Source organism: Denticeps clupeoides, chromosome 17, assembly GCF_900700375.1.
Source record: "Denticeps clupeoides chromosome 17, fDenClu1.1, whole genome shotgun sequence".
In the NCBI taxonomy this organism is placed as follows: Eukaryota; Metazoa; Chordata; class Actinopteri; order Clupeiformes; family Denticipitidae; genus Denticeps; species Denticeps clupeoides.
In genome coordinates this window covers 17,814,773-17,842,110 of record NC_041723.1, presented here as the reverse complement: position 1 = coordinate 17,842,110, position 27,338 = coordinate 17,814,773, and the positions used below count along the sequence as shown (strand labels likewise).

The 27,338-nt window shown below is 40.2% G+C and overlaps 3 protein-coding genes across 5 annotated transcripts; 2 read left to right on the top strand and 1 right to left on the bottom strand.

Moving 5' to 3' along the window:
- The first annotated feature begins 2,560 nt into the window (after window positions 1–2,560).
- Window positions 2,561–9,302, top strand: nt5dc3 (5'-nucleotidase domain containing 3). Its single transcript, XM_028959410.1, has 14 exons — window positions 2,561–2,938; window positions 3,269–3,453; window positions 3,541–3,615; window positions 4,039–4,094; window positions 4,204–4,294; window positions 4,418–4,555; window positions 5,837–5,897; window positions 5,983–6,085; window positions 6,191–6,292; window positions 6,473–6,554; window positions 6,976–7,062; window positions 7,309–7,449; window positions 7,983–8,047; window positions 8,122–9,302. Exons 1-14 carry the CDS (start codon window positions 2,710–2,712, stop codon window positions 8,381–8,383), a joined length of 1,677 nt encoding a protein of 558 aa, XP_028815243.1. The 5' UTR covers window positions 2,561–2,709; the 3' UTR covers window positions 8,384–9,302.
- A 2,778-nt stretch (window positions 9,303–12,080) lies between these two features.
- On the top strand, window positions 12,081–14,237 carry parietopsin. Its single transcript, XM_028958814.1, has 2 exons — window positions 12,081–13,497; window positions 14,086–14,237. Exons 1-2 carry the CDS (start codon window positions 12,081–12,083, stop codon window positions 14,235–14,237), a joined length of 1,569 nt encoding a protein of 522 aa, XP_028814647.1.
- A 291-nt stretch (window positions 14,238–14,528) lies between these two features.
- On the bottom strand, window positions 14,529–27,235 carry cax2 (cation/H+ exchanger protein 2). Of its 3 annotated transcripts, none has more exons than XM_028959399.1 (20): window positions 27,029–27,235; window positions 25,986–26,150; window positions 25,762–25,868; window positions 25,547–25,655; window positions 25,187–25,303; window positions 25,017–25,105; window positions 23,507–23,653; window positions 22,916–23,101; window positions 22,721–22,820; window positions 20,883–21,024; window positions 20,542–20,725; window positions 19,634–19,733; window positions 18,811–18,923; window positions 16,632–16,669; window positions 16,438–16,550; window positions 16,191–16,342; window positions 15,781–15,875; window positions 15,612–15,690; window positions 15,415–15,523; window positions 14,529–15,299 (listed from the first exon to the last, which is right to left on the bottom strand). In XM_028959399.1, the coding sequence occupies exons 1-20, from the start codon at window positions 27,078–27,080 to the stop codon at window positions 15,226–15,228; spliced, it is 2,271 nt and encodes a 756-aa protein (XP_028815232.1). In that variant the 5' UTR covers window positions 27,081–27,235; the 3' UTR covers window positions 14,529–15,225. The 3 variants fall into 3 exon arrangements, 2 of the variants coding, with proteins under 2 accessions (XP_028815232.1, XP_028815233.1); XM_028959400.1 differs by having other exon boundaries at window positions 25,044–25,105; XR_003742944.1 differs by having other exon boundaries at window positions 15,261–15,299; window positions 15,415–15,497.
- Window positions 27,236–27,338: the final 103 nt, after the last annotated feature.

Genomic DNA, 27,338 nt, shown 5'->3' with positions numbered 1-27,338 from the left:
GAAACAAACTTGGATTCTGCTTCAGGATGTGATCCAAAACACAACAGCGAGTTCACATCTGATTGGCTGATAAAAAACAGAATGAAGACTAGAGTCCTGACCTGAATAATTTACATTTACATAAATAGCATTTATCAGACGGCCTTATCCAGGGGAACAATCACTAGTTACAGGGACAGTCCCCCTGGAGCAATTAGGGTTAAGTGTCTTAAGATCAGGGATACAATGGTAGTAAGTGGGATTTGAACATGGGTCTTCTGGTTCATAGGCAAGTGTGTTACTCACTAGTCTACTACCAACCTACCTATCCTATTGAGATGCTGTGGCATGACCTTGAAAAGGCAGTTCAGTTTGAAAACCCTCCAATGTGGCTGAAATACAACAATTCTGCAAAGATGAGTGACCAAAGTTATTCCTCCACAGCACCGTAAAAGACATGATTTCAGTTAGTGCTAAAGGGACCAGTTATTAGGTTTAGAGGCAATCACTTTGTCACACAGGGTCATGTAGGTTTGGATTTTCCCCTCCTTTATAATAAAATCCCTCACTTAAAAACAGCATATTGTTTTTGCTTGTGTTGTCTTTGACTAATGTTTAAATGTGTTTGATTAAATCAAAAGAAATCAGGGAGGGGGCAACATTTTTCACACAGTTGTATTTGTGCACAGAAAAAAAAAAAAAAAAGGTTAAAAAAGGTATTTATTTACTTATACAGTGATTTAAAGATGAAACTTAAATGTACTATCCTGGAGGGGCTGGATTAAGTGGATGTTATATAAGTGAAACTGGATTTCACTGTGGTAATGAACAGTAACACAGGAATTATGGACATTTAACAGCAATATAAAAATCATAACTTGTTTTTGCATTAACTGAATTATAGAATATAAAGCACCAAGAGAGCAGTTTTCTGCTAATGTTGCTGTTAATGCAACACATGTCTGTTCACTATGAAGTTTTTTTTTTTTTTTTTTTTTTTACAAAGCAATTCAACATTAAATACAAAATCTTATGCAAACTATACAAGGAGGTAAATGAAAAGCAAAGAAAGAAACAACTGATACCAGCTGAAAAATGATTCCTGCAAGAAGTTAAATAATGAGCATTACTTAACTGTGTTTTTTGAGGATTATGGAGTAGTACTTTTCAGCCCCCTTCAAAAAAATAGGTGAACACTGGCTAAAATTAAAAAAATTGAAGTAATCTGTCACACCTAATATTAGCATTGAGGTAATGTAAATAAACAGGTATATTTGATTGGTTTATTTACATTACATCAATGCTAATATTAGGTGTGACAGATTACTTTTTTTTTTTTTTTTAATTAAGTAAGTGTTCACTTTTTTCAGTGTATAAATTATGGTTTCTTGCCACTGAATTTACATTTATGAATATGAAATTTAGCCAAAGGGATCAGTAAAATGAAGACATATATTTGAGGTGAAAAAATTGTAGGTTCTAAAAGGTCAAACAGTACATCCCTCCAAAATTTGACTTAATATAAGAACAAAAGTACAATCAAAATACATTCACAACCAGACGGTGGCAGAATAAATGCACAGATGTCTCAGGACAGTTACAACCAAAAGTACAATCTGTTTCAAGATCTTGTATAAATCTTTTACAATCTGTTTAACTGGGTAAACTCTATGAATGAGTTTGAAAGACACCTCTTTAACTTTATTAGCAATCATATAGTAATTAGGTAAAAGCCAGACCTTCTCCCATGGCAAATCATCCAAAAAAAAAAAAACATTCAAATTAAAAACAGAATTTGGCGATGTAGTGACATTTTTTCTGAAAAATGTTTCTTAAGGCCTTGTTCTTACTGTGGGGGTTCGAGTTGACACAAAGTTATTGTACAGAAAAATCCACTGGAGAAAGCGAATACAATGTCATATAATCAATCCTTTGTTGATACTTAAATAACATACAGATACCGGATGAGACTGCACCAAAAACCTTTGCATAGTCTCCAGCATTTACAGGAATGTTACACTTTGACAAAAAAAATCTCGTTAAACAACTGATTGTTGTTGTGGAACCAATTATTGAAAAACGTGGATTTGTGTTTAAACAAAATGTCCTTATTTTTCCATACAAAATATTTCTGATTTGAGACCAAGATAAGAAGGCCTGACAACGAAAAGCAGGTAACTTTACCAGGATTTTATCCATACAGAAGATAGCTTTTAATATTGGTCTTAGAAAAGTCCAGACAGTTTAGCTCATTTTCCACAGAAAGTTAAAAAGCATTCATTAATTTCTTTGCTATTTTTTTTGCCAATGTTTAAATCCAAAGCATCGTAAGTTAAACGTGACATGCCTTCAGCCATTGATCCGGTAACAGCCTTTGATCGAACCATCTTTTAGTATTTTTCAATGGTAGAGCTTAAGTTTAAACTACATCTAGTTAGTTGGTTCTTTGTAATTCACAGCGAATCACAGATATGAGTTTTCATTTTTGAATGTTGAAATTCACTCTGAAGTTCTTTATCACTGACAGGCTACAGCTGACGTCAGCGCGTTCTGCGCGTTCCGCTCTCCGATTGGCTCTGGCTCTGGCCGGAAGTGACGTCCGCATGGAGTCGGTGGCATTTTTGTTTGCCCATATCCCGAGAAACCGTGTGCGGACACATGTAGCCTTCAGTCCGCAGGCGAAGACCACGACTCGGTCGCGGGATCGGAGCCCGGAGCGCCGGCGGGACCATGACACCCTCGTCGCTGCCCTTCTCCGGGTTGCTCCGGAGCAAGCGCGGCGTTAACGCGCTGCTGAGGTGGTGCGGCGGAGCCCTGCGCTCACCCGGCGGGACGTCCAGCCCAGTGTCACCGGCGCGGATGCCGCCACCGGGTGCGCGACGCTGCTCCGCCAGCAGCAGCGGTGACACGACCGCGTGGCTGTGGTCCGTTTACCACCAAACAAAAAGGCAGAGCGAAGGTACGACATTTAACTCTCACTGTATGGCGACAGGCAGGCGACTTGCTCTTCTTCTTTAAAATATGACCCGGGGACGTTGATCTCTGGGGGACATAAAGGCGACAGAACGTTCGAGAGGTCCCTGGACCCGGCCTCGGCCTGGGCATTTCTGAATAATACTGGATCCAGAAGTGCTCTCTCTCCCCCTTGACCTGGAAACAAATCTACGTGTGACCTTTGACCCTGTCATTTTAATGTTTGTGATTGTCTGAAGCGCAGAGGTTTACTGCACAGCTGCTGTTCATTCGAACACGTGCTTCTTATTCATAGCAAACACATTTTCATTCCCAGATTTAACCCAAATACTGTCAAGCAACTCTGTAAATCCAGACACAATTTTTGCCAACAATGAAACAAGCCTGCATGACATCGAGATCTACGGGTTTGACTATGACTACACCTTGGCCTTCTACTCCAGCCACCTCCACACATTGATTTTCAACATTGCGCGAGACATCCTCATTCAGGAGCACCGGGTGGGTCTAGAACTTTTTGGTTTTATTGGAAGAATGATATTACAAATCACGGTTAATTGCATATTAATGTTCTGTGTTTTTCCCCAGTACCCAGCGGGATTACGGGAATATGAATATATCCCAGATTTTGTTGTGAGAGGATTGCACTATGATGTCCAGAAGGTGAGCATCCTCTTCATTTATTTATATTGCATGTAAATCTCATATATTTATATTTTCCAAATGTATGTCAGTCCTTATGACCTAAAACATCTTATTAACCTCCATGACAGATTAGAGTCGCTGCTCCTCTGAGTTGAGAAGCTAGCCAAGGTGGAGAAAATGTCAAGGCTGTTTAAATTCTGTTCAAATTTTTTTCACAAAAAAAAAATTCTAATGCGGCTCAGTTTCATTAATAAGTCTTAATTTAAATTTCATTCGTGAAATCATCCACAGTGTTTTAGTTTAAATGTGTAATTTAGTTTGGTCAAAATTTCAGTGAACGTCAAATGACCATGATGTCCAAATAAGTGGAACTGGGTTTGACCCAACTGAAATAACATCTGGGTAGTTATGATCTTGCCTGAATGGTCCTCTCTCTTCTAGGCTTTATTGATGAAGATAGATGCCTTTCACTATATTCAGTTAGGGACGGTATACAGGTAATAAGAACCATATCTGAAAAAATAATGTGAAACTTGTTTTAATTCTTGTATTAAATAGATTATAGAATGTAGCGTTGTGAAAATTTGTTGTATTTTTCTTTTCCAGAGGCCTTCATCCAGTGCCAGACAAGGAAGTTATTGCCATGTATGAAGGCTCCCATGTGCCTCTGGAAATAATGAGTGATTTTTATGGCAAGGTACAGGATGGCTGCAGTGATGTTGTTGTTGTTTGTGCAGTACAGCAGTGTCACAGCTCTGCTCTGGTCACTGAAAGACTGTGACTGTGACTGCTAACATGAAGCCATTCGTCCGTTTTCCAGAGCTCACATGGCCACACCATGAAACAGTTCATGGACATTTTTTCCCTTCCGGAAATGACCCTTCTTTGCTGTGTCAATGACTACTTCATGAAACACAACATTGACTACGAGCCGGTTCACCTCTACAAAGATGTCAAGGTAAATGACTGACAAATTTAGCTTGTTGGTGTGCTGGTAAGTTAAGCAGTCAGAGGGCAAATATTCTCCATTTAATCACATGTTCCTAGAAATGAAGGTTCCATTTATTATTATTCTACTTATTATTAAACCTAGAGTATAATTTCCTGTTTTCTGTCCAATTTATTAATGCATTGGCTTTGAGAATAAAGGTGCCCTGTCATGAAAGCAGGCTCTGAATAGAATTATTCTAGTCCTGCTGAGTGTAGAGTAGTTGAGCTTTGAAAACAGAAATCTAATTTTAGAGGGTCTGGTCTGCCAATGCCATCTGTCGGTTCTATCTCTGGGGGGGAGAGAGAGAGAGCACAGTCAACAGAAGGAAGGAGCAGCATAAATTGATATTGTTTTAATACATAGTATGTCACAGTTAGGGGTGTGTATTTGTATTGATCTCACGACACTATACATGATGGGGAAAGTGATTGTCATTGTGATACACTGCAGCACACGGTGCACACAACGAAATGTCACCACTGGCCCTGATAGAATAATATCACTATATATTGTGATACTGTACATATTGCAATATTCTACAGTTTAGTGAAATATGTAAAAACAAGATGCTGTGTTCGGTCTGTCATGTTTTGCGATTTCACTCTGCCTGAAACGTCAGGCAATAATTGAAAGTACCCAGCTATACGGTGCCATCTACAGGACTGGAGGTAGTCGCATGCTGATTCTCAGCTCTCCTGACCTCACTAAAGAAAATGCTCAACAGCACCACCTGGTGGACTAAATTTGCATCCAAAAATAGCAAAATTTGATGTCAATGTGTCGATACAACACCACCACATAAAATATCGCAATATATTGCTGTATCGAACACCCAGTCTTCCTGGATTTACGAATATGGACACTGGGATTGTTATTCACTGGGATTGTGGGGCAGTGGTGGCCTAGCGGTTAAGGAAGTGGCCCCTTAATCAGAAGGTTGCCGGTTCGAATCCCGATCCGCCAAGGTGCCACTGAGCAAAGCATGGCTGTCATGGCTGCCCACTGTTCACTCAGGGTGATGGGTTAAATGCAGAGGACAAATGTCACTGTGTGCACCTTGTGCTGTGCTGTGTATCACATGTGACAATCACTGCACTTTACTTAATAAAAAAGCAATATAGGGTGATTATAACACATAATAATAATATTTTGCTCCTTTTTGTCATCGTTTTAGTCAAACTTAATTTGTGCTTTTTGGCCACTATGAATAACTAATATTTATAGTTTTTATTTATTTTTTTTTTTCAGGAGGCAATAGGGGATGTGCATGTTAAGGGCATTATGTATCGAGCTGTCGAGGCAGATATAGGTAATTCACATTTTATTTTAATCTGGTCATTTCCTATTTTCTGAAATGTTAATTTTCTATGAACATAAGATCTTTTTCTTTCTAGAAAAATATATCTGCTATGGTGAGCAGACCCATGCAGTTTTGAGGAAGCTGTCTGAAAATGGAAAGAAAATGTTTTTGATTACCAACAGCCCATTTGACTTTGTGTAAGTAGTAATATGAATCTGTACGGAGGTATTATTCCAGTAGAAATCTATAACCGCAATCCTGGTGTGTGGGTTTTTTTTTTTTTTTTTTTTTTTTATTGTCAGTGACCGAGGGATGAACTACATTGTTGGGAAGGACTGGAGGAGTCTTTTTGATGTCGTCATTGTACAGGCTGACAAGCCTGGTTTCTTCAATGACAGGAGAAAGTAAGCTTGTTTATTGCCAAGTATCTTCATGAATAATAGCAATGGCTGCAGGCTCGAGTTGCGTCTCTGTGGTTTTTTTAGAAAATGGTCTTTTGACCAAAAATAGGCCTTGCAAGTTCAGACAAGACTTCAGTCCCCTATCAAACAAAATATCAAATAACCTTGTGTGTCTCTGAAAAGACCATTTAGGCGTGTTACAGATAAAGGAGTTCTGCTGTGGGACAGAATTCACCATTTGGAGAAAGGACAGATCTACAAGCAGGTTTGTCACTCTTGTCAAACCATGATAGACTTTGGCTGTGAATTATGACTATAAATTTCACAAAAAACAGGAGACTTATATAAAAACAACATTGAGTTAAGCATTATTAATGATAAAATGTCTTCCATATGCTTTAAAGGCTTAATTTGTAAAATCCTTACATTTCTCATATTGTTTAATTACCTATTAATGTTCTATTTTTCATTTTTGTACAACTTGTTCCTCGTTTATAATTAAAAGCGCATATTTGTATATGCAATTGGTTAATCAGTGTGTGCAACATGCATTTGATTACTATGGCATGCAGAGTTTGGCTTGGCCTGTCAGGATTTGCATTGCACACAGGCAGCCTGCTGAGCTAAACTCTGTGTATTGGATAGTTTTGGTGGCATGATGATCATGATCTGGCCTCCTGTTTCAGGGAAACCTGTATGAGTTTTTGAGGCTCACTGGCTGGAGGGGGTCTAAGGTGCTTTATTTTGGAGATCACATCTACAGTGACCTGGCAGTAAGAAAAGATATTGTATTTAAAGTGTCATGCATTGAAATTTCCAGTCATGTAGATTTAAATACATTGAATAATCCTTCAGTTTTCTGCCCATTGTTTGCAGTGTTGCCAAGAATGCAGTGTTGCCAGGGATTCCTGGACCTTAGCATTGTTATTATATATTATGACATTTTAGAAGAAACTATTAAAATAAAACAAGGTACACAAGTTGAACTGGGTTACAGTAGAAATTATTCACTCACTTAGGACTTGACCTTGAAGCATGGCTGGAGGACAGGTGCCATCATCCCGGAATTGCGGAAGGAGATCAAGATCATGAACACCCCAGATTATGTCCACACCATGACCTGGCTGCAGAGTCTGACTGGATTGGTGGAGCAGATGCAGGTCTGAACACTAGAGGGCGCTACTTACAGCAGTATTCACATTTATGACATTTATCAAGTGCCTTACAACCTGTAGTTTCAGGGACTCAGGGTTAAGTGTCTTAAAGTCTGAGCATTTCAGTGTTATTTTAGTCAGAATAATACATGACTATTTTAGTCTAATCAAAGAAAATTTTTATTTTTTTTTGTAATGCAATTCTATTTAACCATGTCAACCTTGTCAATAGTATAATCGCTAAAATTACATTATTTTATTCAAACCCATTTCCCAATTAATACAAGGTTAATAATACTTTTAAATGAGAGGAAACATCTTGTTTTAGTAAATGAAATTTTAAGAGACATTTTAGTCTAGTTTTCATGTTTGTTGACTAAAACAACAATAGTGGTAAATGGGGTTTGATGCTTTTGGCTTTTGGTTCATAAGAGTCTTCTGAGCCGGAATTGAACCGGTGATTAGCAATGACTAGTACTCTTAAATCGATTGTTTTGTAGTGAGTGATTTTCCCCCCCATCTGTGTTTGTTTTGCACAGGTGCATAGAGACCCAGCGTCCCAGGCTGTAGTCCAGCAATGGATCAAAGAGAGGGAACATATGAGGTACTTGCCATTACTTTCATTAATATTTAGATTGGGTTCTGTCTACCAATATGCTCCTTTTTATACAATACCAGGTCTCGAACTAAGGACATCTTCAATGGCCAGTTTGGCAGTCTGTTCCGGACCTACCACAACCCGACCTATTTCTCACGCCGCCTCTCTCGCTTTGCTGACATCTACATGGCTTCACTCAGCTGCCTGCTCAAATACGACCTGCAACACACCTTCTTCCCCCGCCGCACGCCTCTGCAGCATGAGTCTCCATTCTGGCCAGAGCAGACCTGTGTCAATGCCATGAACCTCCCTATTGAGTCACGGAGGTCGAAAACAGAGTAAAACCTGTCGCCAAATGCTCTACAATGCAAACTTTTACTTCTTCTGTGAACATAGACTGACTAACGCAGTGCTGACTTAAATTATTTTCGTTTTCAGTTCCTTTGATAAACTGGCTTGTGTATAGATTTTCTTTTTAAATGAAGGGAGTCCAGGGTAACAACATAGACAGGATAGTCTAACAAGGGAATACTTGAACAGACAAAAGCGTGGTGTTTTGTGGTTTACTGTTTAGGTGAATATTTCAAGGACTTTTACCCCTAAGCCCATTGTTTGAAATGCCTTATTGTCTCATCAATATTGCACACTTCACTTTCAAGGACTGCTTTTTTTGTTTCAGTATTCAAAGGTGTGTGTCTGTTCATTTTTGGATAACAGTGGCCTGTACTTTATTCTACACGCACAAGTGTCTTGGAGGTCTTACCTTCACCAGTAGAGATTGTTTTCAACAATAAGGAATTTTGCATGACTACACATAGGCATCCCTTTTCACGTAATTTCACATAGTGTGCACAGTGACCGGGAATTATTATTTTAAGAGTTAACTCCAGTAACTTGAGCATTGGGATTTCCAGTTGTAAGCAGGGTTCAGGTTGTCAAGTTTGCTTGAAATAAAAGAAAGCTGGGTATTATATGTATATTTCATATAGGCAGAAAATTAGTTTAGCCTCATATTGGTTTGTTTACTAGGACTGGTGTTTCAAGTACCGTGTGTGGGCAGCTTTTATTTTAATAATACATGCAATAATACAACATTTAAAATGTGTGTGTGAATACTTTGTGTATCATATGCACTGTTTTAATGCCATTTAAGATAGATTGAACTCACATTTACTGTTTGTTGATCAGTACCAGTAAAATTAAGAATGTATTTCCACTTTTATTATTTATTAAAACAACCTGCATCCTATGTTTTAACTCATTCATCGTGTTTGTCTGTTTACTACTATGAAAAAATGCTAAAATGAAATGCACACTGTGTTCAAGGTCATGGTGATGTTCCTTTTGGCCATGTGCAACAGAAGAGGACCGAGATTAACATGGTATAATTCAAAATCTGCTCTGTCACATGGTGAAGTCATAAAGAGATTAAAGCCGAATGGAATCAGGGATGACCAGATGCTCACAATTAAGCAATATAAGCTTTGCCCGTGTCTAGAAGGATAAATGAGGTATTAGATATGGATCGAAATAATGAGATCAGCTCAACAGGTTCATATAGTGACAGTGACAGCCTCCGATCGAGGACCACCACGGTGCCATGGAGAACGCCTCATTCCCAGAGCAGACCTTTGCAACGATGGCCACCGAAGTGCCAACCATCTTCCCAAGGCTGGGTTACAGCATCCTCTCCTATCTGATGTTCATCAACACAATCTTCTCCATCTTTAACAATTCGTTGGTGATCGCGGTCATGCTCAAGAACACGCAGCTGCTGAATGCCATGAACATCATTCTCCTGAGCCTCGCCGTCTCTGACCTCATGATCGGTGTCTGTGGGTCGGCTGTGGTCACAATTACCAACTACAAAGGCACCTTCTTCCTGGGTGATAAATTTTGCGTCTTTCAAGGGTTTGCTGTGAATTATTTTGGTAAGTAATTCAAATATTTCTTACTGTGAATGGTTGGTGTCATGTTTGTATCTACGAATGGTCTTTAAACATCCACTTTTTTTTTTTTTTTAACTTCGGAGGTCTTGTGTCTCTCAGCACTTTAACCCTACTGGCATATGAGCGATACAATGTGGTCTGCACTCCCATGGCTGGCTTTAAGATGAACGTGGGCAGGAGCTGCCAGGGTCTCCTGTTTGTTTGGCTCTTCTGCCTGTTCTGGTCAGTGATGCCACTTCTGGGCTGGAGCTCATATGGCCCAGAGGGGGTCCAGACGTCTTGCTCCCTGGGGTGGACGGAGAGATCCTGGAGCAACTACAGCTACCTCATCTTCTACATGGTGCTGTGCTTTGTGGTTCCCACGGCAATCATTATCTACTGTTACGGCAAGATCCTCATCTTCATGAGAAAAGTACTGTTCATTAATATTCATGCAAACTTCTAAACTTTTAAAGCAAATTACAGTCCTACAATGATTTACAGGGGTAAAAGTAGGCAGTACACCACTAAAAAGTGGTGATAGCAAGAAAGCACATCTGTTAACATGGTCTTTCACAACCCTGCTCTTGGAGTACCACATGCTAGAACGTTTTTACTCCATCCTGACATTAATGACATTAAGTATTCCTAATGGCCTAATAATAAAGGCGAGAGGATGGAAGCAGTGTGGGTTTGACCAAAAACCTTCTGCTAGGTGGAACTCCACATTCACACTGCCTTTCATGTCTGCTAGTTAACATTAGGGTGGATCTTTTCCTCTGTTTCTAGTTTCATTCTACTCTACAGAAGTATAAAAAAACAATCGAAAATAGAAGCTATTTCTTGTAGTGAAATGACACAATCATCTTCCTCAGCTGAACAAGAGTGTGGAGCAGCAGGGAGGCAAGCAGAGTGTGAAGGACAACGACCATGCCGTCCGGATGGTGCTGGCCATGATCGGGATTTATTTCCTCTGCTGGGTGCCTTACGCGGCCCTCTCGATGGTGGTGGTGGTGGACCCGCAGCTTTACATCCCGCCACTGGTTGCCACCATGCCCATGTATTTCGCCAAGACCAGCCCCGTGTACAACAGCATCATATACTTTCTGTCCAACAAGCAGGCGAGTAACCCTCCTTCCACACCAAGGTCTTTGCAGCACTCCAGGCTGACAGCATTAATGTCATCCACAGTTCCGGGAGTGTTCTCTGGAGATTCTCTCGTGCGGCCGCTACATCCCCCATGGAACCAGCAGTGGGAGCCTGAGGACGGCCAAAGAACCTGAAAAAGTCCTGCCCGCCTGACCACATGCTTCTCAGGAGCCTGCTCAACTGTGTGTGTGAGAATAGACAGTCACTGAAGATTGATTTGCGTGTTGCCATTTAAAATGTTCGAGTAGGTGGTGGAAACGCCCCAGATTGGGCCGGACACAGACATTTTAATTTGCTGAAAGCAGATCGCTTTTAATTGTCATTAAACAAAATAATGATTTCAGAGATATTTATTTACATATTTTAGGGAACCTTAAAAGAGTTGTCACACCACCTTGCAGCCCTTACTGAGATATATTTAATCATAAAACTGATGCCAAAACTGACAACTGACTGAAAAAAATGGCAAAACCTGAAAATGTGTTGAATATATACCAATTGGTGAAGTGTAATTCTACCTGTTTTTATTTATTTTTATTGTATGTGACTCCCCTCTGTTCAAATATTCATTTTTAAAATAAAGTTCAGGACATAATATATATTATAATATATATTATTTTAATATATATATATGTATATACACACACAAGATAAAACACGTGATGAACACAGTTTAACATGCACAGCTCACTTTAGTCGCCTCCCAATTAAATCTGCCCCATCCTGAGACGTAATTGCTGCTCAGCTTACATAAGTGAGCGTAAACTAATGAAAATGTGACCTGCGTTGTCCCGCGTGGTTCCCTCAGCACGGTGGGGTGTTAATTAAGGGCCGCAAAAGTGCATCCTGAGCTCATTCTCAGCTCCGGCTTTCCACCGACACGTCCAACAAGGGATGGTGACGACCATCCTGAGTCTATACGTGTTAAACATTAGTCCACGCGATGGGGTGAAGCTCTGGAAATGCGTGAGAACGTGACTTTATCAAAGGAACAAGGGGAGATTTCCCTTTCGCCGCTTCTACTGTCCCTGGAATTTGGCTTGTCCATTACTGCCTCTGTGCTGCTCATCTTCACCTCATTGGTGGGCATCGCAGCAAACATGTTTGTTGCTTGGGCCGTGCGAAACCAAAAGGCTCTCCAGACATCCAACAACGCACTCCTGGTGAACCTGGCCATCATTGACTTTCTGCGCTGCGTGGTCGACTGCCCCCTGATCGCCATCATCTTCATCAACACCAGCAACTCCAGTGACCTCGGGTTCTCGCTGTGCGCCGCACAGGTAGGGTCCTTCTCCCTCACCAGCTGCGTCCAGTTGCTGACACTGGTGAGCATCAGCGCTGAGCGATACCAGGCTGTGGTACACCCTTTCCAAACAAGTGAGCGCCGGAGGCGAGTGATGATCTGGATTTCCATGACCTGGACGGTGGCAATATCCATCTCCAGCGTGTGTGTGACATTTGTGAGGGACTCACCCGTGTACATGAGATGTCGAGGCTCCAACATAACTTGGATTATGAAGTATGACAGCTTTGGGTTGTTTGTTTTAACCCCAATGTGGTTCATCTCTTTGGTTGTAATCACTGGGTTCTACACGCGGATCTTCATGATCGTGAAAGCCCACAGCAGAAAGATATTCGATAAGGGATCATTCCTCGCTCCAGGGAAAAAGAAAAAGGAGAAAATGGCAGAGGCAAGTAAAGCGCACCAGGACGATAACTTGCCTCAAGAAGCTGTAGTGAAAATAGAGGTGTCCAACTCTGCAGTGGTTCAGGTTGCAGGAGATGAACCTTCAGTCCTAGCAAACCAAGAGGTTCCAAGATATGAGCTGCAGCACATCACTTCTGAAAATCCACAGAGCGACACAACACAGGACCAATTTGAAGAACCTCTGCCTGAGTTGATGCAGGTGGAGGAACTACCAGAAAACCACCAGGAATCTGACTCTAGTGTGACCAACGTGTCTACCTTACCGACAGAGGAATCACAGATTTCAGATAGCCTTTCTGGAGGTCAGAGTTCAGAGGTGCTGCCCCAAACTACAGCTCCATTAGATACTGTCCTGTCTGGGTTACCTGAGGACCACAGCGCTGTCCCCCCACAAAATATAGAAAATGTGACAGTGGGACCACCACTACCCGTCCTAGAAACTCAGGCATTAGACATCCCCCCAGCAGGTGGTGAGCAGAAAGAGGAGATGTTCGGTGCCGTCTGCATGATGCCATCCCTTGTCAACAGGGACAGGGCCAGGAAGAACAAGGAGGGCAAACTGGCCAAGCGCTCCGGCTATATCATCCTCACATTCCTGCTGTTTTGGACGCCGTTCATTGTCACGGTTCTCGGCAGTTTCTTCACCTGCAGGAATAACAATCTGGCCGTAAGTTTTTTTGTCTTTGAAATAATGTCCTACAAGGCATTTCTTTATCAGTTCTAATAACTAGCTAACTCATTCAATTGTAAGAGACATCTAAACGTGGTTTTGTAGGTCCTAATTTACACAGAAAGCAATTTAATTTCTAATATGACTTATTTATTATGTGCTGCCATTCACAGTCAATACTGAGGTAAAAGGATAGCAAGAGAAGATAGCAACATTACTTATTATAACAACTGGAGGTATCATTCTACTAAGAATAATAAGAATAATAACTACATCTAAATCAGGATGGCTCATAATTGTTTTATGTAATTTGACTGGAATGTAGAATTGAAAACTATTTTTTCAGACTTGTTAGGTTGCTCATTTCTCATCCGTTTTCACAGACTAGGTTTTCTCATTACAAAAAAAAAAGTGGAACTGATGAGCTTGCATGTGGTGTTAGTAGGCAATGGAAAAATACTTTAGAATATTCTAGAAGTGAATTTTTATTATTTTAACATTTTTATTATTTCATAAATTGTGCTGATAAATGTCTATATTTTATCTTACAAATTATGGTCTGACTTCATGCTTCGCGTATTTCAGGCAGCAAATATTTTGGACCTGGAGATACTGACTGTCTCCCTGGTGTGCATGACCTCTGCAGCAAATCCAATCGTCTATGCAGTTGTAAACCCACAGTTTAGAAATGAATTCTATCACCTCAAGGCTAAATGCAAAGTAATGTGGGAAAAATCATGAACTTTCAACAAGTGATGGTTGTGTCCAGTGTTTTTTCCATGCACATCATGTATTTTATAAAGTATAAAATTGGTATAAAATTAGAAGATCATTAAACATCTAATGAATAAAATTAATTGAAATTCAAATAATTTGAGATGTTGGCAGTTGAATTGAAGACATTTAGCCTAGTTGTGATTATTTGTAAGGATATTATGACACATGTACACACAAAACAGATTTTTCTTTTATGATTATGTTATGATGATCAGTCAGGCCTTCCCCCATACAGCTGTCACAATGATTTATAAATAGGTAACAATTTGTCCATTGTTTATTCTCATTCTTACTCAGCTTCAACTTTATGTGCCCCAGCCACCAAAATCTGTATTTGAATTTAAAGCTTTAATAAACAAAAAATTCTGCACGCAACAAAATTATTAATGAATATAAAATGACAATTAATCTGCTTCTTACATACATTTACATAAATACAATGCTCTGATCAGACATATGCACGTTTTTGGTATGTTCTGTAATGTTTTTCGATATTCAGTTAATATTATCTCTATGCCTGAGTCATCATGGTTTGAATTGTTAGCACATAGTAACAGGGAAACACTTGTTTGTTTTAAAATGTAATTTATTTAACTTTTATGCCTCAAGTAAAGGATGTTTATAGTTTAAGTTTGCATTACTTGCATTACCCTGTGCTCAATGTCTCAGGTGGTCTCTGGACACCACGACTCAGAGCATTAGATAAGGCATGTATATAGCCTCTTGGTACAACAAATACAGAAGAAAACACCAAATATTTAAATACCATGTCATCAATGTGTTCATAGAATTCAATGCAAGCTAATTGTTTTCATTGTTAATATACTATTCTATAACATGTAGCCAGTAAGTTCACACAGCCTGTGATCACAAACGTTGGAATGATGTCCTGCATCAGAGTAAGGTAAGAAATATGCGGGTCCTGTGGTGAAGGTGTGAGTCTTTCATACTCTCAGCAACCAGCAGGAGATGGTGCAAAGAAGTAAACAGCCAGGAGAATGAGGTAGACAACCACCAGAGCAGTGCCTGAGGGGGTAAAGGCAAACACACACATTACTAATACTTTACATTCAGTGTCAAATAACATAAATAATCTAACATGGCTCAGATTCTCTACAAAAAATATATATTAGATGCTTACCCTGAAAGTAATCAGACTTTCCATCCATGAAAATGTAGTTCACAAGGACTACGCTGAATATACTGGCCCAGAGGTGCAGATCACTAAATATAAGAACAAATCCAACATCCTAGGAAAAAATGCATTATTGAATAAATGAAGTTTAATTTAAACTGTTTTTTTCTGTGAAAGTAATAAAGTAAAAAATGCAAACGTACATAGAAAGCGTTGAACAGGATAAGTAGAGGGATCTGGATCATGCACACTTGCACAGCAATGCAGCTTCCCACTTCCAGACTAAAAAAAATTACACATTTTGGGATTTCAGTCAAAAAATCTTGCAGTGTTATATACATCTTGCACTTTGTATTTACGGGAAGACCTCACCTCAAACTGATGTTGTTCTGAAGTGCAAACTGGATTCCATTGACTATCTCTGGAATTTCAGGCACCATGGCAAGTACGGTAATACCTATGAAATACTAACAGTGCACAAAGCAAAGTACACTTAGTGTAAGGTGGGCTATCCTATAAATAAAAGGTAAAACAAGAACGGACCACTTGGTACTTTTCTGTATCATGAAGAAGAGAAACGAACAACACTTTTTAAAAATGTATTTATTTCTTCCACCCAGAACATTTAATGATGTTTTTATTAATATACTTTAAAATGATGATGCAATACAACCTTACTATCCAGATTTCAGTTTCAAATTGGAGGACAAGTACAGCTTCAGTTTTAGTGTATTATGGGTAACGTAGTCTGTGTATGTGAGGGTCATGAGAGGCTTGCAGACCTGAGAGATGTGCGGCTGGGTAAGGATGGGCTGGATGTGCTCTGTCGTCAGGTCGGCGCAGGCCGACATGAGAAGGGTGGCAATAAGGAGGAAGAGCAGAGCTCGCCATCGAGACCAGTGGACCACAGCATTCATGTGACCGGAGGCCGAAACTAAATAAATGGACAGAAACATTCATGGAGACAACAATGACCAAATCCAATTCATTTCCTATCCTATCTCCTTTCATTTGACCTCTTTAACCTACCATGACCCTCTCCAATGTGGATATCGTAGATGTCTGAGTGTGTCTTCAGAGTGAAGATGAGGCCGATGATGTAAGCAATAGGTAAAAGGACAGAGATTGAATACACCAATGGCCTAGGGGAAAAAGACAGCTAACATTATAAAAAATCAATTGATAATGGACTTAAACTTTGATAGAAGATAATATAAACTTACTCAATATGGCTGTGAAAAAGGGTGTAATTGTTTTGACTCTGGAAGATCAAAAGAAATGCAGGTATTTCAACAAGAACCAGACAGTGCCATCTCAGAAGTCAAACTCTTCAGTGCGTTTCAGTTTGGTTTCTACAGTGTCTTTCTCTACCATTCATTAGTTTTCTCTTGGCTTTGACACTTCATGCTAGCAATAACATTTCAGAAATGGTCAGTCTGAAAATAGAAGTAAAGAAGGACAGTTTCCCAGTGCCGTTAATCACACATGGCCCTCCACACCCAAAAAATCAATTGAAGCAAAGAAAACCAAATCCCTCAAGCAATAAATGTTTTTAATAAGATTGTTAATACCCTCTGAAATGATTGTGAAACAAAGTTACTGAAATGTTCCCGATTTCAATTGGACATTATTAAGTTGGCTGAAGTGTATAGGAACTGAAATCAAGGACTTCCTGATTGGCAACGACACAAACACGAGGAGACACACAACCAAATTCCATCAGCCAACCATCACCATGGCAGAGGAAAAAGAACAGTTAATCCAAATGAGGGAGTTTACTGTTCTTCTGTTCACCACTTCTACTGTTATGGCAATAAAAAAAGTGGCCATCAACTCATATAGCAACAAACACACTTGGAGGAGGATCCATGTTTATTTCACACCCACAAACAGCGAGAAGGATGGTAAAAGGTGGTATCTCCAAGTCCTGGGCATTGCTAAGTATCCAAAATCACCATAGGTCGGCATTTGCATGCCAACAGATTATTTGGGAGGTCTGCCAGACCTTGGTGTAAGATGGGAGATCTCAGATCCATGTCATTTTGTGCTTTTATTTTTCATGAAGGACCCCTGCCTGTGTCTTTGTCAAGCTGCGACCTCCCCCAAACAAGAGCCAGCAAATGGCTTGACGAGTGGTGGTAGTAGCCTAGTGGGTAACACACTCGCCTATGAACCAGAAGACCCAGGTTCAAATCCCACTTACTACCATTGTGTCCCTGAGCAAGACACTTAACCCTAAGTTGCTCCAGGGGGACTGTCCCTGTAACTGCGTAAATGTAAATATTAAGGGCGTAAATGTAAATGAGAAAGACAATGCTGGGACATCAAAGGACAAAGCCTGATTGGTCTGTGGGAACTTTTTAGGAGTCAAATGTATAAAAGAATTTTCTATTGTGAGCTTGGGCACTTCTCTCTTCCCCCTCCACCGGAAGCACGGGGGGGTTCCCCCACCTCCAGTTTTCTGGACCTTTCTCTCCCTGTTTCTCCTGGGCCAGGCTGCTGAAGCCAGGTTCCTGGCTTTTCTCTCTCTTCCTCTATCTCCCTTCCTCTTCCTCTATCCCCCTTCTCCTTTCTTTTATTTTGGGTTTTTCCTGTTATAATAACATACATTATTTACATGTAACTGCAATAGAAATCTACTGGTGTTAATAAATTAGAAATTAGTTGTAACCTGTATTGTGCTATGCCTCTTTCATGCCATGTGACATCAGATTGAGTGTTTAATATAGTGTGTGAGTCTTCTTTACATTGGCCATAAACAAAAATGTTTGATGTTCTGTGATTGTAGTGGGTCTGTTCTTCCTCCAAGTTCCCTGGAAACATGGTTAGGTTACACAGGAGTGTGGACTCCACAAAATATCCTAAAATATTCCATAACATAGTCAAAACCAGGAAACGAAAACTGGGTCCAAATCAACCCTACAATAGTTAACAAAGCAGAAATTCAAGGTTGTGACCTGAACCCTACTAAAAGCCTGTGGCATGATAAGAAGAGATTTTAAACCTTTTAAAAGGCTACAAGAAAAGACAGCATTCTGTTCTATTGGCAAAGTGTTAATGTATGGAACACAACAACGGGGGTAAGGGGACACAAGACATGAACCAAAAATAAAAGACAAAGGACAGGACATGGGTGCATTTATACTAATAACAACAGATGAACACAGTCAGGTAATCAGGAAACACAAGACAAGGAAAACACCACATCCCGGTCCGGAGAACTTGCAAATTTCCAGATTGTGACAATTAAATGAAACAATTGTTAAAAAATATTTAGTTCTTGATGAGGGATGTGTTTAGAAAATGAGAAATTGACCACTGCAAAATTTGGCAAACGGAAATTTCACAAAATTTTGACAAAATAAAACATTGTGAAGAGCACCAGAAGCGTGGGTCGCTCACCAGGTCGTACCGACAGCTTTGGCAGGTAAAGGTGCTGCTTGTGTTTGTGGAATTACAGCCCTCACACACAAGGTTCCCATATGCCTTGGAGAACATAGTTGGTGCAAATACACCTGGGAGAGCAGAAATACAAATCTATTGAAGTTAAAACACATTACGTGATCTCTCCACAATGGTTATGTTGCTCATAAGAGGGATGCATGATTCAGCTCTTTTCTTGTTTCACCCCTGCGATCTATAGCCTTGATATGATCATATCATGATCATATCAATCTATCATGAATCTCTCAGATTACTGTTAATATTCACAGCTGCTGTGTAGTTATATTCTAAGTGCAGTAGAATTAATATCCTCTCAAAGTGTATAACTGCAGTATTGACAGCGAGTGACAGTCCAAAAAAATTTTTTTATTCCGGCTGTATGTGAGAACTGGTGTAGTGCAAATGTATAAGGCAAGCATCAGATCATATCTCACGGTAATGCAATGGGTCTCAGAAATGCACGTCTCAAATATGATATGCACGGAACTAAGGCTTAATGGTGGTTATAATAGCTGTATTTGGAGAGATGGGAATTTTGGTAATTATTGTGAGCAGAATGTGATAAATAGAACTTGCAAGAACTGAGCTTAATAAAACCAAGTTTGTAAACTAGCACCATTACAAAATGAAAAAAATATGAATAAATTTGTCAATAGATGGCTCCTCCAAACACAGCAGGGATTTGCACTGAAAACCAAGCTGTGTGACGCAAATCTGTAGCAGTGAACGTTTCAACCATCACTGAATCCCTGCAGTGTCTGCAATACACCCGCCACCTCACCTCCCACTGATATGAAGAGCAGTGCAGAGCCGACGCCCGCAGAGCGACTGTTGAACCTCTGCTCTCTGTGCCTGAGGCCACCAATTATCATACAGATACCCTGGAGGGGGACAGAGAAAAATATTTAGTATACACTAGATCTGTAAACACATTACATAATCAAAGGTTTGCGGGTTTAAATCCGAACCCCCAAGGTGCAACTGAGCAAGGTATGGTACAGTCCCACACACTGCTCCCCGATCATCTTGCATGGCTGACCACTGCTCACTGATGACTAAAACACATTTCATTGTGTCACTGTGTGCTGCAGTAATTCTCAACCACTTCAGGATTAAGCCAGAGTCTGACCCAACCATTCAAGTACAGCTTTTTAAAAGCTTGGCTGTCTTTGCGCGTTGCGCTAGACAAAAAAGGCAAAGGAAATGAGCAGGTTTAAAACATAACCACCAGAGGCTAGTCTCTGTTTCACCTCGTCAGCATTCATTTTCTCATCTCTCTCACAATAATTAAAACGCCTGATGAACACTTTTACTAATCATCGAAACAAATTTACAAGCAGCGAATCATAATCACAAGGGCTATAGACCGGAGGTTTGTGTTTGCTGACCGATCATTTACCGTGCAAGCTCAACCCGACTGTAAAGATAGAAATTGACCTGATGATTTACAGTTCTAAAATACATCAGTGTCACCAACCAGGTAACTAAAAAAGTTAATAAAACCTCCTGATTGCACAGGTAGAGTGAGACTCTTTCCTCCTGCCGCTGCATGTAAAATATGACCATAGGCGTGACAGTGTGAGCGAGTGGTGTGTGTGCCCTGCGTTGCGCTGGCACCCCATCCAGGGTGGCTGGATCTTTTGATGGAGTGTGCTCATGGAGTGACATACGCATGTCTGTCACACTTACAGGGATAAAAAGAATGCAGCCCAGCAGAGTTCCAGTCAGAGCAGATTTGACAATTTCCTGAAGGCACTTGTTGCCTTGTTGGTGTCCCCTGAGCAGGGCTGTGATGTAGAAGGTCATCTCTGTGATTGAGCCAAACGTGGCATTCACCACTGCGCCCACGGCAAAGTTACTCTGAGCTGAAATACTAACATGGAAAACAGATTGCGCTGTTAAGATATGAAACTAAAAGAGTTCAGTGTTTGGCTTTGGTTCCACATCAGGCACTTCAAAACGTATTGGCGCCACAGCCAAGTATTTGGTTACGATGCTTATTCCCAGGTTTTACTATATGGCAGACTTACCTGGCAATGCCCATCCCAATGTAGTAGGATAAAGGAATAATGGAGCCGATAGCAGTTGCAAACTTGACCTCAGAACTAGCAAATCTGTTGTCTCTGTCTACATAACCAATCACCAAGGCAAAAATAACTAGTGGTAAAAGATCTGGGCAGGGGTCAAGGCTGAAAACTAAGCAGTATAAGAGATTCTAATCATTTGGAGTTCTATAATACAAATATATATATAGATTTTTTCCCCCTTCTTCTAGGCCTTATCAGGGCTCTTAGTTTTTGTAAACTCCAAATCTATAGAAATCGAAAGAGAATTGCTGGTGTCTTCGTCCTGTAAGTTGCTTTGGATAAAAGCGTCTGCAAAATAAAGTAAAGTAAAACAAAACTAAATAAAATATAAATCACTACAATTAACTATGTGACATATATACACTACTCACAATAAGTTATGGATATTGTGAGAGACTGAGTGGATGTCATACATATGGTGTTTGTTTCACTTCAGACATTTTTGGGATGATAGACACACCTCATTTTGTATTTTCCATGTAATGGTCTTGTTGTGTACAGATGTGCCCTACATTGAGAAACAATACCAAGAGACAACCTTTCTCAGTGTGGCATCAATTTCAACATTCTGTGGGTATAAAAAGCTGGTATTGTCAGTAAGTCATTCCAAGTTCATTATTCAAACACCCATGAACACAGAACCGCCTTCTGGTCGGTAGCAGGCAGTCATATGATGCTCTTGAACTTGGGGTGTCTCAAAGTGTAATCAGCAGACTTGCATCAAGACACAGAACTACTGACAGAGTTCATGACAGACCCAGGAGTCATAGGTCAGACAACTGCCAGACAGCTGCAGACAAACCATTCACAACCGACTCCACCACTTTGGCTTGAATGCCAGACGACCATTGCAGGTGAGTCCACTGACACAAAAACAACGCCGTGAACGTTTGCAGTGGGCACAAGACCATGTGACCTGGACAATGCAGCAGTGTTCTACAGTCCTGTTCACTGATGAGTGTCATGTCAGCATTGCTGGAGAAGGCGAGGTGAGCGATACGCTGAGGTCAACATGGTCCCCAGAGTTTGTTTTGGTGGAGGAGGTGCAAAAGTCAGGATAGGCATCACCAGTCAGCTCAAAACAGATTTGGTTATTCTACATGGCTCAGTCACTGCACGTTCCTACTTCATAGACATCATCTTACTTCAACCCATCATCATCCCCTAATTCCACCAGCACACCCCCAACTTTCTGTTCATGGATGATAATGCTCCACCACATCATGGCAGAATTGTCACAATTGACTTCAGGAAGTTGGAGGTCCCCTCCTGAACCCCATAGAGCACGTCTGGGACCATGTGACCTGGCAGAACTCCGTATAGCACTTGTGGAAAAGTGGAACGCATTGCCTAAGAACAACTTCATGCTGGGATTGAGGAGCATCTGTCATTGCAACAAATTGTGGAAACACCCGCTACTGACATTGTCAATCTTTGTTATTTAGGCTATCCTTGTTATTGTCTAAAATTTTTGGGGTAATAAATATTATACTAATGAAAATGGCATTTCTTCTCATACATTATTAGTAATATCAAAGGGAACTTTTACTTATTTCATTAAAATTCAGAGCAAATAGGAAACGCTCTCATGTAAATAACAATATCCCTAACTTATTGTTAGTAGTGTATATGTCTAATCAGTCCTATTAGGACTTCTTTGAAATTACATGCAAAACAACCAGAGAACATACTATTCGGTAATTTTTCATTTTTTCATGACACAACCTGTTTAAGGTTTGGTTCATTATCTGTGACATTTCTGACTTTGGACAAAAGGATACTAACAGCAAACACGTTGATCCCATCCACAGTGTACTTATAGTAGTAGCTATTAAAAGCATGGTAGCAGCATAGTAGAGCTCTGCTGGCCCTGTCTTGGCCCTGAAACATAATTTATTCATTTCAAATTCACCTCTGTGGCACAAAAAAAACAATGTGCAAAACCTTTAATTGCAAATGCATGTTTTGAAAAGCACCTCCTTCACTTTGCTAATGTGTATCTCCTCTGGCGGCTTGAGGAGGATAGAGGTGAGGATGTAGCCATTCATTTTGGCCACCGGGATGCTGAAGACCAGTAGCCACGATAACAGACAGGCCACAGAGTGGACGATAACCAGCAACGGGCAGCCCAACAGCAGCCAGACGTAGGTTCTTACATACCTCTGGAACAAAGAGAAGATTTTTATTACTGGTGTTATCAAGTGTTAAATAGGTTAAGTGTTAAATAAATATGCGTGCTCACGTGAAAACCACATCAGCATTACTTCAGCTATGTTTAAGCACATTTAAACTCTTTAGATAATAGTTTAGTACACTGTAATACTATAACAATCAGTCATACAAAGCATGGCCTATTCAGTTAATGAATAATTAATAACTGTAAATGTTGTCATGCTCACATTAGAAAGATTTGCCTGACAATTATAGAAAATTAAACTAAGTATGATGTGCTTATCAAAAGAGGATCTGTAAGTTAGACTTAATTATTGAATTAACAAATTAGACTGCAGTAAAATGACAGATCTGACTGGCCGTTAACTAATAACCTAAGTTAAAACTATTCTCACCCAGTGTGATACAATCTGTGTCCCTCCAGCATTCTCATCTTGACCTTCTACAGATGCTGGTGGCAGTAGGGATGTGCTCCCCTGGGGTTCATCTGCCTCTTCAGAGATTGTTTCAGAAGACGTGCCCTTCCAGTCTGAAGCCTTGCACTAACAGAAGATCAAAATTACCAAACTATTCTGTATCTCACAAAGGTGAGTAAACATCTTTGTAAATCTTTGATTATAACTGTCCTGAAGATGTGAAATATACAGTTTACAGGTCGTATAACAGTTAAATTTTTTGTCCCCTCAAAATAGCTAAACACAGATCAATTAATTTCTAAACCACTAGCAAAAAAGTGAAGTATACCCGTAAGTAAAAATTTGCATATTTGAGCCAAATTAGCCATTAGAAGGTGTCAGGTGTGAATGGGGAGCAGGTGTGTTAAACTTGATGTGGTCGCTCTCACACACTCTCATACTGGACAGTGTAGTTCACCTCATGGTAAAAACTCTCTGAGGATCTGAAGAATTGTTGCCCTATATATATATAAAGATGGCCGAGGCTGTTAGAAAATGCCAATGTCCTGAAACTTAGCTGTAGTACGATAACCAAGACCATACAGCAATTTAACAGGCCAGATTCAACTCAGAATAGACCTCACCATGGTCTAGCTGGAACCACGTGTACAACATCATATCCAGAGGTGATAGACGTATGAGAGCTGCCATCATTGCTGTGAGGTTGAAGGGGTTGACATGGAAGAATCTCTAGTGAACCCCATGCCAAAGAGAGTTGCATGTAAAATAATTCTAGCCACACAAAATAGTGACACTTGCCTGTTTGTTTAGTTCATTCCACTGTTATCCAAGCTGTACACTGACTACTTTACATTGTATCAAAGTGTCATATTTTGAGAGGAAAGACAAAAGTGTACATGCATATATTACCCGCTACAAACACAGTTTTAACATAGATGAAAAGTGTGGTCTGAAAAGTCTTGAGAGGGGGGAAAAAAACTGTCATGAGAAAATTAAAGTGAAAGTTCAAGTAGGACGGCATTGGTAACAGAATGACAGGTATAACAGGTTAGTACATAACCAATATGCATAAAGTATATACCTACTGAAGAAACAGTTGTCCTTGTTTTATTGTTATTTCTTGATAAAATAATATTAATATTTATATATAAATATAATAACTGAGTGAGCTGTGCTTTGTTCTGGTATTCACTTGACGAGTTTGTCACCCAGTTTATGCTGCATTTGTGTAGCCAAAGTCAGGCATGGACGCTTGTGTGATGACAGTGGAATTGATTGTCGTGCTGTAGATTTGCATTCCTTGGTGAGCACAGTGAGGTATTCTAGTTTATTTTCATGATTTGTAATGTGTATTTAAAATTCTTATTTGGGTTTAAAATGTATGGTTATATGTGGATGTTTGTGTATGTTTTAATAGAGTTTTCACAGTGCTATAAAGGAACAGAGACTGATAACTTTAAGATAACTTTTAGAATATGTCGAGACTCACTTCTGGGATCCAAGGGTTGCTACATACCCGTTTAACTGACTTGCCAAATGGCCATAAAAAGTAAAGTGAGACCTGCCAACAAAGCTTTCCTGAAACAGAAAAGAGATAGAAGTGCTGAATGACAGCGCACTTTAATCATTCTGAAAAGAGGGTGCTGCCTGGGAACTTACCGTAGGGGACTCCGATGACAGTGACGCACACCAACATGCCGACCATTAAGTAGGCTAGGGCTAGCCACCAGCCAAATAAAAACACATACACTATATTGCCAAATGTTATAAGCGAACCTGAAAAAACATAAAAATATTGGTTTAGTTCAAGTGTTTTATTGGAGACTTCTAAAGGAAAAAAACATTAATTGCATCCATTTCATCCATTGAACTTGGTTTGCCCTGTTTAATAAGATTTGATTGTTTACCACCTAACAAATGTTTGGAAAGTTATAATTTGAATAGCACTGAATCATTTCAAAATATGATTTTAAATTATTATCTGAATAACAATTCAGATAATTTAAAACTGCATCTGACCTGTGTGAGGCTTAATGACATTGAGCTCAGAGTATAACTCCTTCACAACCTCTGACCTTTCCTCAAAGGGTCGTTCAGTCACATGACTTTTCCACTTCCTGAAGCCGAACTAACAATGTAAAAAAACAACACTGATTAGTTTTCAGGTATGAGCTCATATATAAAATACTGAGAAACAAAGAACAGAAGAATAAGTCAGTTTAAAAAAAAACAACCTTGTAATTATTTGCCAGCTTTTGTGCTTCTACTTCATTCTCTGCACTTATGGTGGTCTTGCAGTTCCCGTCATGCCACACATTATCCAATGTATGTACACTGTTACCTTAAAAAAAAGAAAAAGGAAAATACAATTGTTCTGCAGCCTCACCATAATAACACATAGAATCTTATGAGGGAGATTTAATCCTCTAAATGGGTCAAAATACAGAATGGCTCTTACTTTGCAGTGCAGACAAGCACCTGGCTGAGTTGGGGTCAAACTGTTCGGACAGACAAGGAAGAGATGACGGTCCTTCTGGGACATCACTGTGCAGATGGGTGACAAACACCTTATCACACCAAGCCCCTGCTAGGTAACCAGGGTTGGAACAGTCCCCTGAGGAACCTGCAATAAAAAAATAATAAAATAATATATATAATAGTACCATATGCAGTTTATTCGAAATAATGGAATGTCCTTGTTTTGAAGTATTATATTTTTTCTTACGTGTAATATGCATCGATTTCAACCCTAACACATGATCTCAATTAAACTATGAATCAGATTACCGTTGCACTGTAACAACATGATGCTCATACACACATGATTACACATGGTGACACACACTTCATGCACATGTGTGACAGTTCTGTTAGACCACCCGGTTCCTCTTTTCCTTCCTCACGAAACAGCCTTCGAGCACAGAATGCTCAGCACGACTCCAAGGGCCAGAAAGAGCCTAGAACCGTGGCTGCAGTGGCTTTATGGTTCCCCCTCCCAACTCTAATGGATTTCTCAAAAACAGTAATGCAGTAAAATGAAGTAAATCTGACATGCAGTAATAAAACGAAGACTTCCTAAGAAAACATGACACGACAAGCACTGGTAGTGAATATACAGTTCAAATGAACACTTGCAGGAGGTACAGCAAAACTGTGCAATAACAGCGACGTGCACTCCTTTCTGAGGTCGTGTTAGGAACAGTGTAGGTATGAAGCTGTTAATAAAGTTTTTTCTTGCAATGCATCTGAACTCCCACAGTCCTATAAGGAGGAACTGAATTAAACCCGCTCCACACCTGTATTTCTCTTTTTTTTGGGTCGGTGCGCATTGCATGCCATTGCGATTAAAACGCTCATGCGCGCGCTCTCGCTAAGTCACATGACCAAATGCTTATTATTATTCGTATGCTGTGAATATTTCCATTATTATCACGTAGTTACAGTCTTAACCTCGCTGTAGCGTGGACATGAAGTAAGTTGCGGCCGTCCAGACCGTCTCACCTGCTCCGCTCGGCGCCAGTCTCCGTCTCCGCGCTTCTGCCTCCGCCGACATCCCCACACCGCGCCGCGCAGAGCAGCCGGAGGCCACGCGGTGCAGTAAATAAAACCGTCGGACACCCTCTCTCCTCCTCCGAGCCCGAGTTCACTTCGTACGGCCGCGGACCACAGCTTAAGCCGATGCGCAGGGCATTGTGGGAAATGTAGTTTAAACCAGCATTTACGTAAAACGATTAGGAACGTCGTAGGATTTTCTATGTCATTCGAATCACACACGTTTATAAAATACACGTTGTGCCCTCTGGAAAAATTT